Source organism: Protopterus annectens, chromosome 10.part0, assembly GCF_019279795.1.
Source record: "Protopterus annectens isolate FY-2018-M chromosome 10.part0, PAN1.0, whole genome shotgun sequence".
NCBI lineage: Eukaryota > Metazoa > Chordata > Ceratodontiformes > Protopteridae > Protopterus > Protopterus annectens.
The window spans coordinates 1,645,726,805-1,645,740,966 of record NC_056744.1 but is presented as its reverse complement, the minus strand read 5'-3'; the positions used below and the strand labels follow the sequence as shown (position 1 = coordinate 1,645,740,966).

Here is a 14,162-nt window from a genome sequence, read left to right as displayed (position 1 = left end):
ACTGGTGTCATTCAAAGGGGATCCAAAGCCTGTCTGCCTGGGATGACATGCTCGACAAGCCACGATGCTTCGCTAGGGACGGCTTGCACCTGTCACCCCTGGGCTTTCGGATATTGGCAAAGGCTCTTGCCACCCCTATGGTGCCTTTTTTAGGCAAGGCTTAAAAGACAAACCCACCTCCATAGGTATCACAAGGGATAAGAAACCAAGAGTAATGCTACTCAACGCCAGAAGTTTAAACCTCAAGATGCATGCACTCAAAACTCTCCTTAGCATGGAGAACATCGATATCTGTGCAGTAACAGAAACCAGGTTCAAGGCTCCCGAGAGCACCCCAGCACTACCAGGTTATACCTCATACCAAGTTTTCAGCCCCAAACTTGGACCGAACCACAAAGAAGGGGAGCATCAATATTAAGTCAGAGATACCCACACCTCCAGGTTGGTGGCACAGCACGAAGCATCAGAGACTATCCATGTGCAACTAACAGTTGGTAAAACTGCCTTCCAGTTTATAGCCTGCTACAAACCACCCTCCCAAACCCAGGAACCCCAATTGGCCTTCCTGAGAACACTGGAAAATATGAAGGTCTCTCCAAACACCATTATATTGGGCGACTTCAACTACCCTAACATAGACTGGGAGCATTACTCTAGCTCCAACACCCTAGCCCGAAGGTTCCTAGAATTTATAAACTCAAATGCTGTGGAACAACTTGTTGCCACTCCCACAAGAGGGGAAAACATACTGGACCTGATCATCACCAACATGGGGACTCTATGCTCCAGACCAAAAGTGTATCCCTCACTGGTAAGATCAGACCATAAACTAATCTCACTAGATATTCACATCCCGACCCCAGCCCCTGCCCAGAAAACCACAGTGAAAAACTTCTCTAAAGCAAATTTCACACTCCTCAAAACCAAGGTGGAATCCTTCAAAGCCCCTGGGCCTGTGGAAAATATGGCCCAGACCGCAGAATCCTTTATAAATGCATTCTATGAACACCTTCAGGAATGCATGGATCATGCAATCCCAAATAAAACCAAGACCCAATCCTCCAAAGTTAGGTGTCCTGTCTGGTGGACCCCAGCCATAAACAAACTATACAATAGAAGGAGGAAGCTACTACATGATAGAGCAAAATCCCAAAAAGGGAAGGCATCTCTGATCAGTATTAGCAAAAAACTACAGGCACTCATAAAATCGTCTAAGGCCAGCTTTGAGAGAAAAATTGCACAGGACACTAAGGATAATCACAAGGCTTTCTTTAGTTATGTTAGGAACCTGGGTGGGAATTCCCAGATATGCTCAGAATTAGTCCAAAATGACAAAAAATACACCAAACCCACAGACATTGCCAACATCCTAGCTGACAGGTTCAGCGCAAACTTCTCCCACCCTTCCCCACCAAAAGGGCAAATATCTATCCCAGCAGAGTGCTGCCCCCCTGACATCTCAGATGCTCAGGTAAGAACCGCCCTCTCCAAAGCAAAAAACACAGCATCAATGGGACCAGACGGTGTCCCAGGCTGCGTCCTACATGAACTCCAAGAAGATCTAAACCCAAACATAAAACTACTGTTCAGTCTCAGCCTTACTACAGGATATGTACCCAAAGAGTGGTGTACAGCAACAGTGGTCCCTCTCCACAAAGGTGGTGCCTCAACGGATCCTGGAAACTATCGCCCTATAAGCCTGACTAGCTTGGTCTGCAAAGCTATGGAAAGGATCATCATGGATCTCATAAATAAAGATATTGGGGACCTACAGACACTGGATCCTATCCAGTTTGTTAAGAGCAGATCCTGCCTCTTAAACCTGGTTGATTTCTTTGAAACAGTCACCAAGGCCATTGATGAGGGGAAGGTGGTCCACACAGCCTACCTGGACCTTGCAAAAGCCTTCGATACAATACCCCACTCGGGCATTATAGATAAGCTCACCAGCTTAAATATAAACCCCTATGTCACTAGATGGGTTGCAAACTGGTTCAAGGACAGAACCCACATGGTTAGAATTGCTGGAGCCATGTCAGACTCCAAACCAGTTACAAGTGGCATCCCACAAGGCTCAGTCCTGGGACCTCTCTTGTTCGGTATATATTTCTTGGAGGTAGAGGATAACACGGAAGGACTGTGGCTGACCAAGTTCACAGATGACTGCAAACTGGGCGCCATAATCGACTCTCCAGCCGACACAAGCATCCTACAAAAGGGCCTCATAGAAACAGACAACTCGTGCCAAAGCCATGGCCTCAAGCTAAACGCCAAAAAGTGTATAGTCATCCCCTTTGGCAAAAACAAAGTGCCCACAAATTACCACATAGGTGGTAATCCATTAAGTATGGAAGAAGTAATTAGGGACCTGGGGACCCAAGTTGATAGCAATCTCTCATTTGACAACCACGTGGCCAAAGTGGTTAAAAAACATTTTATATAGCCCACCTAATCATGAAGGGATTCACATCTAGATCAGGGGAGGTCATCGTGCCTCTTTACTCATCCCTCATCAGGCCCATAATTGAATACAATGCCCCTTTTGGGATGTACCTTACCAGACACCTGCAGCAGCTGGAAAGACCCCAAAAGTACCTCACCAAGAGGATCAAAGGGCTCAAACAGATGCCATATGCTGCCCGGTTAAAGAAACTCCAGCTCTACTCAGTGGCATACCACCTGCTCAGAGGCGATCTGTGCCTGACGTATAAAGCCATGTCCAACCCGGAATCAATGGACATGCTGCACCTCAGAAAATCCAAATCCCATCGAGCTATGCGCTCGGGAGACTTGAACCTCAGCACTGAAATAAATAGGACATGCTGGAGGGACAGATTCATAACCCAGAGGCTCCCTTCACTCTGGAATAAAATCCCAGTCCAGGTTAGGCAGAGTCCCTCATTGACTCTCTTCAAGAGGAATCTTGATGAGTGGATGGGAGATAGGAGGTTTACCCCGGGTATCACTTCTGTGTCACTGTTAGACAGAGGCACAGTATACTAACCTCGAAAAAGGGCATAGCAAAATTAATTTAAAATGGGTGGCGTAAGTCAAACACACTCTGGCTAGGCTTATAAATGCCCTAGGGCAGATAGCCTAGTATGAACCTATGAACCTATTAATATAGCCAGATGCTCCTTAAATAAGAATATGTGTTGGCAGGGTACAGAGCAGATGGGTAGATCCAAATACTTGTTATCAATGTAAATCAGTCCCATGAAAATTATTTTATGTAATTTAAAATGTTGCAAATAGTAAATCGAGGTACATCCACAGGAACATGCACTTTCATGTTTTAAAAGTTTTTTTTATTTATTTTGTTTTATTTTTGTTGATTTCAAAGACTAGTTTGATTCTTTATATATTTGATTATTTATTATAACATGAGTTTTATGAGTGTTATATGCCAGTGTTAGTACCAAGGAAATTATGTCATTTTATTACATTGATTAATTAAACATGAGCAATTACATTTTAGAGTATTTAAGCTTCCACATTTGTTTGTAACCACATGCTCTGATGAAGCCTTAATGGTGAAAGCGCTTACCGAATGTTACTATTAAAAGTATATTGAGCCAATTCGCACTGTGTATAGCAGCATTCTTGGGAGACTACAAAATTTAATAATATCGGAGACTTTGAAGTGTGGCTGTGTTTTGTTCCTGTGGATGTACCTCGATTTACTATTTGCTATATTTATCCTTCATACTACGGGAACATTCACTCTGTGGGGGTGCTTTTTTATACTTTTAATTTAAAATGTTGATTTAAGAGCACAACTCTCACAATGAAACATGCTATAACATGGATTAAAAAACATGTAGTTCAGTTTGGGAATGCACTGTTTTTACAAGCAGATGTTGCAAAGGGCAAGAATAGTGTGTGATGCAATGGTTTTCTTTACACTAGTTAGATATACAGGCAGAAGCCTTCATATGGACTGTCCCTTATATCTGAAAGGTGTGCCTGCAACTAAACATGTGACCCATTAATCCATACTGGAAACATAAAAGCTTGATGGCGCAATGGTGCAGTGGTTAGTGTTGTCACCCCACAGCAAGACCTTCACTGATTCGATTCTTGGCTGGGATACCTTCTGTGTGGCATTTGCATGTCCTCCCTGCGTTTGTGTGGGTTGCTTCCAGGTGCTCTGGTTTCCTCCCACGTTACAAAGACATGCATCTGCAGACTTTATCCCCAGGCTTTCCTGGTAAACAAATGTTAAATAAATAAAAATTACTTACTGACATGAAACCTGATCCTTACCTCTGGCACATTAACTTTCCGAAAGGAGAGACCCAGGGGATAGAAGAAGTGCACAACAGTGTAAGATGAATCTTCATAGTCATTCTGTAGGTTTACCGTCAGATTCAGCTCTGTATGTCTTCCTATAATCACTGAACTGAAACTGCATTAGGTGAGGGAGGAAAGGGAGGGGAAGAAAAGAGACAGCTTACATCACAGTTTGAAAAAAACAAATTCGCTTTTTATTAATACTGACTTTTATAAGAATGTTTAATAGTAGACTGTAATATACTTACAAACATTGCATTTAAAATAATAGAATAACTTTTTATCGCACAATATATGCTTTTTTTTCATTTTGCAGCATCTTTTGGGTGGATTGCAGCAAAGATATTAAAGGAAAACTATCACCTTAATTTAACTCCTAACCCCTTAAAAGTCAGGGCTTTAGGCTTGTAATTATACACACTGGCACTAAGATAACAAAGTACTTATTTAACAACCAAAGATACATAAAAATATCATTAAACCCAACTTCAGACTGATAGTTTCAGCCACAGGATCAAAAACCTATCCTTTTGCAGTAATGACTGACAGGATGTTGAAACCTATCCAAGAATTAAAAGCATATATGCTTAGAGATTCCTGGCACTTCTGTGTAGACTTAAACCTAATCTATGGGACAAGGATGTTGTCTTTCTAACTGTAGACGTTATTGTTTTATTCTCCTGCATCCCTCAGGATACTGATTTGCAGCTATTTCACGATGCCCTAATACATTTTGAATTCTTAACATCTAGAGATGTTAGACTGTTAATTGGAGCTTATGGAATTAGTATTGCAAAACAACTATATGTGGTTTGAGGGGGAGATTTTCAAACAGAGTAAGGGAGTGGCAATGGGGGCTGTTTGTGCTCCCATTTTTTTCAATCTAGTGATGCTATCATGAGAAACCCAATTTGTGTTCACTTCCAACAGTTCTTCAACATATAAAACTTTATTTAAGATCAAGTTGACCGTATGCAGATAAATTATCTTGACACCACCATCTCTAAGCATTCCTGTTACTTACTTTTTCAAATAGTTACTTGCACTTTAAGAGTTCTCACCTATTTTCTCAAAAGAAAAGTCTTGTTAACGGGGAGTGTGTAAGATTGGCCCATATGACTTCTGACAGGGGAGTATTTTTGATTGAAGGGGTTAAACTTGAAAATATGTTTTTGGAGAGGCAATTCCCCCCGTCATTTGGTTTAGGTGATTGGTGATGAGATCTCAGAGGGAAGGGGCTGTGAAATATACTCCTCTCTTAGGTGTTGGCTTAAGTGAACCTAAGCAAGATCACACAAGTATTTTAGGCAGTGTTGGAGGGGTAGAAGTTTTAGAAGAAATACCCAACTAATGCCTACACAATGATAACAATCAGGGTGACAAGTTAGTTAAAAGCTCATATACAAAGGGCTTTTACTGTGCAGTACAACACAAGTTCTTACATAGTTGAGAATATATATATATATATATATATATATATATATATATATATATATATGTGTGTGTGTGTGTGTGTGTGTGTGTGTATAAAACAAATACTGGTGTATTTTGGCTAGTTACAATAGGGTAAAAATATTGTGGGATGTAAAAAAGAAGTTATGTACTCACTATAACGTTCCATGTGAGTTGTTCCATCTCACCTTCATTCATCACTGATGGGTTCAGAGCCGATCCTCGGCTCCGACACAGCCGACTAGCAAGCTCAAAATTCTCCAGTAGCTCGAGACCCCACCCCTTATCCTATGATGCAGAGCTGGAATTACCTCAGATCTTGTTTGCTGAGTACCATATAAAAGTACAATAATAATTCTGCCTAGTATGAATACACATTGAAAAACCAGGATGAAGACAGCCTCCAGGTCAACTGTCAGCCAGGAGGGGGAAGGACGGAGGGACATGAGAATGAAGGCGAGATGGAACAACTCACATGGAATGTTATGGTGAGTACATAACTTCTTTATGTGAAGTTGTTCAATCTCACTGTTCATTCATCACTGATGGGTAGCATCCCTAGCACCTTGATCCTGGGTGGCACACGGAAGTACACTCTTCAGAACCGTAGAACCAAATGAAGCCATGTCCCTGGAGGCCTTATCCACTTTGTAACGAGTTATAAAAGTGTGAGGTTTAGACCAGGTGGCTGCTGCACAGATGTTATCCAAAGGCAATTTGGCTTGAATGGCTGACGAGGTAGAAACTGCTCTGGTTGAATGAGCCTTTACCTTACTAGACAATGACATATTATGAGAAGCATATGTATAGGTGATGCAATCCGACAGCTACTTAGACAGGGTTGCTTTAGCAACTGGTTTACCTTTCCTGGTCTCAGAAAAGGACACAAAGAGCTGATATGATTTTCTAATGTCTTTGGTTCTGTTCAAATAAAATCTAAGCTGTCTTTGAACATCAAGTTTATGCAACATATATTCCAATTTGTTGGTATGATTAGGGAAGAAAACGGGTAACTCAATGACTTGATTAATGTTAACCTCAGAACATACTTTGGGCAAAAAGGATGGATTAGTTCTGAGAGATACCCTGTCAGTATGGAAGACCATGTATGGGGGCTTGATGGAAAGGGCTTGGAGCTCTGACACTCTACTGGCTGAAGTGATGGCTACTAAGAAGATAGTTTTCCATGACAATAATTTTAGTTCACAAGATGATGCAGGCCCAAAAGGAGGAAGAATGATATGAGATAACATAAAATTCAAATTACAGAGGGAATAAGGTGTCTTCACTGAAGGCCTTATATGAAAGGAACCTTTTAGAAAAGCCTTAGACAATTGGTGAGCCATAATATTCAAACCATCAATTCCTAGCTGGAAATTAGATATAGCAGCTAATTGTACTCGTACCGTAGCTGCCGCTGCTCCTTTGTTGAAGATTTCTGTCAAGAATTGTAAGATAGAATACAACGGCGCTTGATAAGGGTCAATGTTGTGGGAAGAAGCCCAAATGGAAAATCTCTTCCACTTACTACAATACAATTTTTTGGTGGAGGGTTTGTGTGAAGCCAACAAAACTCCGACTAGTGTCATGGAAAGATAATTTGAGCCTGGCTATGCGGGGAATTGGAGCAGCCAAGCGGTTAGCTTCAGTGTCTGCAATGACGGATGTGTCAACAAGTCCACAACTGGGTCCAGGATCCATGGATCTTCCAGAATATGATGATAAAGAAACGGGAACCAAAGCTGCAGAAACCAATGAGGGGCTATGAGGATGATTGTCCGTCCCAGCGACTTTGCTTTCTGTAAGAATTTGGAAATCAGGGGAATTGGTGGAAATGCATAGAGGAGACCCGGGGGCCAATCATGGACAAGAGCATCCCTCGGGGAGTGACCTGGCGTGGGAATTAGGGCAAAATAGCTTCTGCATTTGTTGTTGATGTGACTGGTGAAGAGGTCACAGGAAGGCTGGCCCCATTTGAGGAAGATTCTGTCTGCAATCTCTTGTTTGAGGGACCACTCGTGGGGCAACAAGATTGCTCTGCACAGTCTGTCCGCTATTATGTTGGATTTTCCCGGGATGTGCGTTGCCAACAGAAGGCACTGGGACGACAGTGCCCACTGCCATACTCTGAGGGCTTCTCAGCAAAGGGGATAAGACTTGGTCCCGCCTTGTTTGTTCAGATACCAGACCACTGACATGCTGTCTGTCTGTATTGCAATTGTCCCTAGAGGAAAAGAGTCCTGAAAGTATTGCAATGCTAGAAGTACTGCTCTCATCTCCAGGACATTGATATGCAGATGTGATTCTTGATCTGTCCATGTGCCTTGGGCAGTCTTTCCCTGAAATAACCCCCCCACCCTATCAGGGAAGCATCCGTGGTCACAGTGGCAACAGGAGGGGGAAGCATGAAAGGACATTCTATTGTGACATGAAGAGACGTCAGCCACTACTGAAGATCCTTCTTGCAGGAATTTGTTATCAGGATCATGTGACTCACTGGAAGTTCTTGGTAAGACCATTGCATGAATAGAAGCCATTGAAGGATTCTCATATGCATCCTTGCTAAGGGGATTGCTAGAATAGCTGCCACCATCAATCCTAGAATTTTCATTACCTCTGCTGCTGGTGCTGTGTTCTTTGATATTAGGGACATGATGTGTTGGCGAAGAATAGAGATTCTTTCTGGCAGAAGACGGAGAGTGGTGGTTGACGTGTCTATTTCTGTCCCTATAAAAATGATATGCTGCGATGGCAACAAGGCAGACTTTTCGAAGTTGACTGTAATGCCTAGCTGATCGCAGACTGTCAGAGTAGCCTCTCTCGCTTGAAGAAGTTGATGCCTGGTGGTGGTGGAGGTAAGGAGACAGTCGTCTAGATACGGAAACACCTGGAATCCTAGATGCCTCAGTTAAGCCGTGACTATTGTCATGCACTTGGTGAACACTCTGGGGGCTGTAGTGAGACCAAAGGGCAGAGCTCGGAATTGATAATGATTGGCTCCCAGCCGGAAATGCAGGTGATCTCTGTATTGTCTGCCCATCTTTATGTGATAGTACGCATCCTTGAGATCGATCGAGCACATCCAAATGTCCTTCCCCAACAAGGGGAGTATGGACTGTAGCGTGACCATTTTGAACTTCTCTTTTCTCACAAATTGGTTGAGTCTGCTGAGATCGAAAATGGGTCTCCAGTCCCCTATTTTCTTTGGAACCAAAAAGAACCTTGAGTAAGTTCTAAATCCTGTCTGGTCTGCTGGGACTGGCTGGATGACTCTTTTTTTTCTAGTAATCAGCATACCTCTATTGCTGCTTGTACCAAATGACTGGGTGGAAAGTCTGGGATTTTTTTGATGGGAAGAAGCTTGGTGGAGAATGGTATGAAATACCCTCTGGAGATGATACTTTGTCATTTGTTATATTTAGCCAGGCTTTGGGGTACAAAGATAAGTGACCCCCGACTGCCTCCAGAGTAGGACAGTCGGACCTCCCTTCAGGAGCGCTGGTAGGATTGGCCAGAGAAGTGATCTCTGTCACCCTGGTGTTGCGGACCCCCTCTGCCACGAGGGTGGCGTCTTCCATTAAAACCTCCTCATCTGCCTCTGTAGGGGGGCTCTCCACGTGTGTCTTGAAAGGCTCCTTGGGCTTTCCGGAACCACATCTTTCCTTCCCTCTGACCTTTGGGTACGGGTCGAGTGGGGGTGGAAAAATGGACTCCGACAGCAGACAGAGTCTTTCCTTCTTGCTCACACCTGATTAAAGTCTCCTACACCTTTGGCCCAAACAAGGATGAGCCGTCAAATGGGGTATTAGTAAACAAAGACTTGAAGGGTTCCGCGAAGGAACAGAGTCGCATCCAGGCATGCCTACTGAGAGCGATTCCTGTACCTGCGGCTCTACTTGAACCATCAGCTGCATATGATACGAGATGCATGGACGAGTTGACTATTGACTTGAGGGTAGAGAGCTGAGTTGCAATCTTATCGGCTACACTCAAAGCTACAGCACCCTAAAGAGTATCTCCCAACTCCTTAAGGAGGTCTCTCTGCAGTCTGGTAAAATGTGTCAAGTAGTTCAGTGATCTGAGTGAGAAAGTCGCTGAACTGAACATGCGTTTCCCATATCTATCCATGATCCTAGATTCTCTATTAGGAGGACAGATAGATGAGGAAGTTTCAGACATTTCCTTTTTGTTGGCTGCCGCCACCACCATGGCATCAACAGGGACTCCCTTGGTCAAAAAGGAATTATCCACAGGGGCTGAAATAAATTTATTAGGCCTCTGAGGAACAGGTTCCATAGATTCTGGAGACTCCCACGCCCTACGAGAGACCAGATCCACAAGCTCATCATAGGGAGGAGATACACAAGAGGTGGAAGGTTGAGACCCAAACGCCTTCAGGAGAAACAACTCGTCCTCAGTAGGGCTCTTGGACTGCCAATCACCCCTCTGCCTAAGGATTTCAAGAATCTCCGCAAAGGAGATGCCCTCAGACGGGGATCTGGTGGACCCTTCTGATTCATCCAGGTCAGTGTCCGATGTGATAGATTCCTGGGGGAGTCCAAATGTCTCCTCTTGCATAATCTCTTCCTGGGAATCTCTTCCGGGGAACTTCTGGAGAGGTCTCAGAAGAGCAGGGAGCACCCTGTGGGGCTACCTGAGGCTCTGGGTCTCTACACTTTGAAGGGCCGGAGGAAACAGAAACAGACACAGGCACTTTAGGGGAAGAAGAGGCCAGACCTTGAGATGAGGAAGTCTTGGGAGACAACACTCACCTCATGGCATCGAAAGCACTTCGGCTCTGATGAGAAGGAGTCGATGGCTCCGATGGAGCCATGATCTCCTCCCGCACCGAAGACATGGGCTCCAAGCCCGAGGTAGGAGCCGAGGCCCTGACAGGAAGAGTCAGCACTGACAAGTCTGTGTGGCTATCCTCCCCGGACCCGATCAGAGAGTGTCGGCTCCTAGAGTCCCCGGTCGGCACCGAGAACGTCCGAGCAGATGGAGCGGACGACACTGGAGCAGGTGTTGGCTCCAAGGGATCCACGATCATCAGGTCGGCCTCCTCTGGCTCCGAAGGTCCGATATGGGTCAGAGGAGGAGCAGACAATTCAAGGGTAGTGGTCTTCGGCTCTGATGGTTGTGTCTGAGCCGACAGCAATTTAACTAGGCCTGGTGCCTTCAAGAGTTTCTGAACCAGCCGGTCCATATCCAGATAAGATAAGCTGATAGAGGACCTGGAAGGGTGGTCAGATGGAGCCGATTGGAGCAATATGGAAGGAGGTTTTTCAGTAACCGGTTCCAAGAACGTGTCCGGGATCCGAAAAGAGCAGACTGTCAGCTCCATGGGCAGTGGAGCCGAAGTCACCACAATTTCTGACCTCTTTGCTTTCTTGGATCTAGAATCAGTGGAAGACTTAGAAGATTTGGATGATTTACTGGCTCCATCCTGGTCAGACAATGCCTCAGAAAAGGGGTGTTTAATGATACCCCTATCAATCAATTTCCTTTTCCTTTCAGCTAACACCCTTGTGGGAAAGGAATGACATATGCTACAAGACTCTTGCAGATGTACCTCACCCAAGCAGTAAACACACTGCACATGGGCATCTGTGACTGGCATTTTCTGTCTGCAGTCTGGGCACTTTTTAAACCCAGACTTTGGATGCTTGTCCTTGTCTTCAGACATTACACAACTCAAGCACGCTGATTACTAAGAGCTGTTTTAAACTAAGTAACTCACACAAACATACACACAGCCCAAAAAGGGGAACTAACAACTAATAACTACAAACAGTAATTAGAGATCCAAAATGATAGTCCCAAAGGGGATCACTGACTGATCACTAATCCTAAGACCAAAAGGCCAAAGGCAAGATAGAAATACTGAGGAAAGGGGTAAAAACACAGAAAAAGTACTATTTATTAACTAGTATATCTGCTACTATGAGTAAAACAAAAGCATATCAAAAATTGAAAAAATAACTTGCTGAAAGTTGAAAAACTCCCAATAAAGTCTCGAGCCAAGATGGAAACCAAGAGATCCATGCCGTGGCAAACTAGATCTGAGGTAATTCCAGCAGTGCATCATGGGATAAGGAGTGGGGTCTAGAGCTACTGGAGAACTTTGAGCTTGCTAGTCAGCCGTGTTGGAGCCGAGGATCGGATCCGAACCCATCAGTGATGAATGAATGGCGAGATTGAACAACTTCACATCTTACTTTTATTTTTAAGACAGCAAATAACATTAAAAATATAGTGGAGATCAACAAAGACATCATTTTGAATGACAAACCATCTATAGATACCAAAAGGTGCAGTACTTGTACTCAGTGCAGATATGTTTTGGAAACAAGCCACATCAGGTTAATTAACAGTTTAAAATCAGTTATTTATCCACAGGTAGGAAATTGTTCGAATTGTGTTCAACATGTTCAGTGTTTTATGTAGGAAAAATGGAAAGCCATTTGCAAAAACGCATTTATGAACATTACTATGAAATTTCTAGTATAATGTAAACAATGCCTTATATAGGCACTCAGTAGAATGCTTTGATTTTAGAAGTTTTTACTTCACAGTTTTAGAAATAAATCCCCTACAATCCCAGAGGGGTAGCCTGGAAGGAAAAAACTGAGTTACAAGAGTTATTATGGTAACTGAAGCTTGATGCTAATCATCCTACGGGTGTGAATGACTCTGTTTCCTTAATTCCTGTGTTAAAACAAAAAGCACTGACGTTATAAAAAGATGTGCTGAATACTTCAACAATGTACTGTTATCTAACACAAAATGGTATTGATTTATTCACATATTTTCAATGAGAGGGTATAACACATTTTTTTTAATTTAATCTTATGTTCATTATTAACATACTCTTTTATTCAAACACTTTTATTGAATTACCACTTGTGACACAGGCAAATTTACATTCACATAAAAGTAATCAAACTATATTAACACAACAAACATTATACTTCACATATATTGCTATATATCATATAACCTAGCCAATATTACATGAATTATTCAATTCCTGCTTTTTTCTTTTTAAACAAGAAACATCTTTATTAAACCATCACTTACTACATATACAATCATATATTTATACACCTATTCAAATGTAAAATAATGTATACAATCTGGTATTTGTTGATGGTTTAAGGTGTTATAATGGGATGTTTTTTAATTAAATGAATCCTAATAATTATTTAATTCTCACTAGTTAAATGAATTGGTTGTGTAACCTTATTAATTGATTAAGTATTCTTTGTTTCAGACTATATAAAGTGTAGCAGTTTGCATTAGAAATTATTCTGAAGTCCTGTTTTCTTATTGGACGAAAAGCTATTATTGAATGCCAGGCTTAAATAAACTGTCTGCATCTACATCTGAGTGCTTGACATCTGGTCTCCCTCCTGGAGTGTGCAGCCCTTTTATGTGGTGGATTACTTTGTTTTAGAGTTCTTGTGCTGGTACTTGTTTCAGTTATCCGCCTTTAGTGTTTCAGTTTTTGGGTTTAGCTGTGCTTATGGAGTAAGGGGCTGGTCCAATGATCAGAAGTCACAGATATAAAGGGCACAGTGCTTGTGATGACGGTATGAAGAGCAGCAGTAACACTACAACTTTTGGTGCTGGTGAGCTTACAAAGTTAATTGGTTTGCTTATAGAACTAGGGCAGAGTGTTCATAATGGTAGTGAACACGACTGCTCAGAAAAGAGGGCTACAACCACATACAACTGTTTGGATTCTTACCTTCCATTGGATTCTAACCATTCAACCAGATGCTGATTATGTGACAGTGGGGGGATGTTAGATAAAGGTACTGTGTTTTTCCATTTGCTTCCTAGTAATGCGTTTCATCCTCCAACCGACAGACCGGGATTAGAAGAACATTTTTATTTTGGTGACTGGCTAAACAAATACTTTACTTTGCTGGCTGAACACCACAGTAATCCTGTGACCGGTAATTATAATAATTTAAAGGACTCAATCATTATCTTTGAAAAGAAGCTGCTAAGGTTACATAGTTTACAACTGGACAATGTGTTTTTAAATGAATTCATCAATGGAGTAGGGGCCCAAAGGGTTTAAGATATTTTAAATTTTCTAATGGAGTTATACCAAGTGCTAAATTTTATAAAGACCTGGTAGAGTTATTTAACAAGCAAGGATTAGAGCTGTTAGTATTAGTCATCCAAAGCAATAAAACTAACACTGAAAATATATCTACGGAGGTGAAACATTTAAATGAAATAATGACAAATGATGTACTACTTTCTACATATAAAGTAGAACATGAAAATGTATTTCACAGTGTTGATTCCCATATCATAGGATTGAAGGAGGTTACTAGGCTATTGGCCCTGAGGCCCTTATAAGCCTAGCCAAGAGTTTAGCCCATGTTTAGACAAATCAGCAC

General features: G+C 42.4%; 1 protein-coding gene across 1 annotated transcript in view; it reads right to left on the bottom strand.

Moving 5' to 3' along the window:
• The window catches only part of LOC122814360 (integrin alpha-M-like), a 249,783-nt gene that overhangs the window by 197,640 nt on the left and 37,981 nt on the right, over window positions 1-14,162 (bottom strand). Inside the window, exon 3 of the mRNA XM_044086946.1 lies at window positions 4,267-4,408. Coding sequence (XP_043942881.1) covers window positions 4,267-4,408 — 142 coding nt within the window. The remainder of the gene's footprint in view (window positions 1-4,266; window positions 4,409-14,162) is intronic.